Source organism: Pinus tabuliformis, chromosome 1_1, assembly GCF_031772625.1.
Source record: "Pinus tabuliformis cultivar Carrire ecotype Pingquan chromosome 1_1, CPIR1, whole genome shotgun sequence".
In the NCBI taxonomy this organism is placed as follows: Eukaryota; Viridiplantae; Streptophyta; class Pinopsida; order Pinales; family Pinaceae; genus Pinus; species Pinus tabuliformis.
In genome coordinates this window covers 918,549,182-918,551,124 of record NC_142297.1, presented here as the reverse complement: position 1 = coordinate 918,551,124, position 1,943 = coordinate 918,549,182, and the positions used below count along the sequence as shown (strand labels likewise).

The following is a 1,943-nucleotide window of genomic DNA, read 5'->3' as shown; positions in this document are numbered from 1 at the left end:
TTTTTAATATATATATATATATTTAACTTATTACTAATATAGTTATGATTAATTATCACACACATGTAAAACCATATAATAGTTTACTTTATTAATGCTAAGTTAGCAGCAATATGCTACTCGGTACCAAAAGCACAAAGCACATATATATTCGCTTTTATTGTTAGAAGTACAATAATTGTCAAATATTTTTATCACAATTGAAGGTGATATAAATGAAAATATGTGAATTTAAAAAGTCACTGTTGATTTATTTCTGAATGCAGCCTTCAATAATAGCTTTGAACTTCTAAGTCATTGGACAAAACTTTCGTACACGTATTGGATTATTCTTCCTTGCGCATTTTAGGGACAGGAAACAGGAAACATGGATGCGAGAAATAAGGTATATGGTTCAACTGCAAAACCCGTTTACAATAGAAAAGACCTCAACTTAAATAATAACATCAACGTCATCTACCGAACAATTAGATATGTATTGGTCATCTCACCAACCAAACGAATATGATGGCCGCTTGGTGACCGCTATATTAGTCTTCCCGTTATCCCTTCCATTCGGCGTTAGCGACGCTTTCGTAGAAGTGCGTCTGTCTGTGAAAATGGGGAGATCTCCGTGCTGTGAGAAGGCTCACACTAACAAAGGCGCCTGGACCCAACAAGAAGATACCCGCCTTGTCGCCCACATTCGAGCCCACGGGGAAGGCGGCTGGCGTTCCCTTCCCAAGGCAGCAGGTTGCTTGCTTTTTCGGGATTAACAGTTTCTTCACTCTGCAATGGAATTAACAGCTTTTTCTAAATTGCATTGAAAGATTTTACCATGTATCTTTGCTTCATATTTTTAACTGCAGGACTACTACGCTGTGGGAAGAGTTGCAGGCTCCGATGGATAAACTACCTGCGTCCAGATCTGAAGCGGGGAAACTTTTCAGAAGAAGAAGATGAGCTAATCATCAGACTCCATTCGCTCCTGGGAAACAAGTATGTAATTTCATCGCCCCTATTGCTTCAATCCCTTAGGACCGATACTTATATAAATCAGGGATCTGTCATGTGCCGAGAGCTTTCAATTTTCATGACGAGTTATATTTGAAGTTTCAATTATGAACGAAATAAATAACAATTAATCTGTGAAACTGCACAGGTGGTCTCTTATTGCGGGGAGATTGCCGGGGAGGACAGACAACGAGATAAAGAACCACTGGAGTACACATATCAAGAGAAAATTGTCGAGTAAAGGGTTCGATCCGCAGACCAATCGCTCCCTACGCCCGCCTAACAACAGCAGCACTTCCCTTAACTCTCCACCCGCTCCCGAGCACAAAATTCCGGCGTTCGAGAGCAGGAGAAGGGCAGAGATAGCAGACTTCTTCCAACTCGAACGTTCGAAAAGCTCGCCGATCGAGTCAGCAGCTTCTACAGATGAAGAGCATCCCTGTCCCCACATTAATCTTGATTTGTGTATGGGCTTGCCCTCTAATTCTGCCCACACCTAACTTGTGGCAGTTGCAGTGAATCTATGACGCCTATTTAGTTGAAATGCAGTACGAGTAGAGGTAGAGTGAGGACAGAATCGAAGATTCACGGGGATGTACAAATTGCATCGATGCTTGACGTGAAACCCGAGTGCTAGTATCGGCTGGAGATGTCAATTGTGGAGTCTTCAAGCGGTGAAAACCTCCCCGCCTAAAAGAAATGAACTATAATCTTTCTCTACTGTTCCTATGAAATTAGAGGTTGAGATTACGTTCATTAGATAAACATTTTGTTCGTTTGAGTGCAATATTGATTTAAATTATTAAAAACCTGTGAGAACTTTCCCATAAATTATATTTTAAAAGGTCATTTTTATTAGTTAATAAATTTAAATATATAATTACTAGTGTAAATATGGATTTTTTTAATATATTAAATTAGATAAATTGAAAATAAAACCAATTTTTCAA

The 1,943-nt window shown here is 39.1% G+C and overlaps 1 protein-coding gene across 1 annotated transcript; it reads left to right on the top strand.

Moving 5' to 3' along the window:
- Nucleotides 1-571: 571 nt before the first annotated feature.
- LOC149217410 (myb-related protein 308-like) lies at nucleotides 572-1,706 on the top strand. The gene is made up of 3 exons (XM_089391361.1): nucleotides 572-732; nucleotides 849-978; nucleotides 1,142-1,706. The coding sequence occupies exons 1-3, from the start codon at nucleotides 600-602 to the stop codon at nucleotides 1,491-1,493; spliced, it is 615 nt and encodes a 204-aa protein (XP_089247487.1). The 5' UTR covers nucleotides 572-599; the 3' UTR covers nucleotides 1,494-1,706.
- Nucleotides 1,707-1,943: the final 237 nt, after the last annotated feature.

What these genes read in the sequence shown, in the direction of transcription:
- LOC149217410 (XM_089391361.1), top strand. Translation starts at nt 600, where the DNA reads ATGGGGAGATCTCCGTGCTGTGAGAAGGCTCACACTAACAAAGGCGCC. An exon ending in TTCCCTTCCCAAGGCAGCAG is followed by an intron (nt 733 to 848) that starts GTTGCTTGCTTT and finishes TTTTAACTGCAG; the next exon opens with GACTACTACGCTGTGGGAAG. An exon ending in CATTCGCTCCTGGGAAACAA is followed by an intron (nt 979 to 1,141) that starts GTATGTAATTTC and finishes GAAACTGCACAG; the next exon opens with GTGGTCTCTTATTGCGGGGA.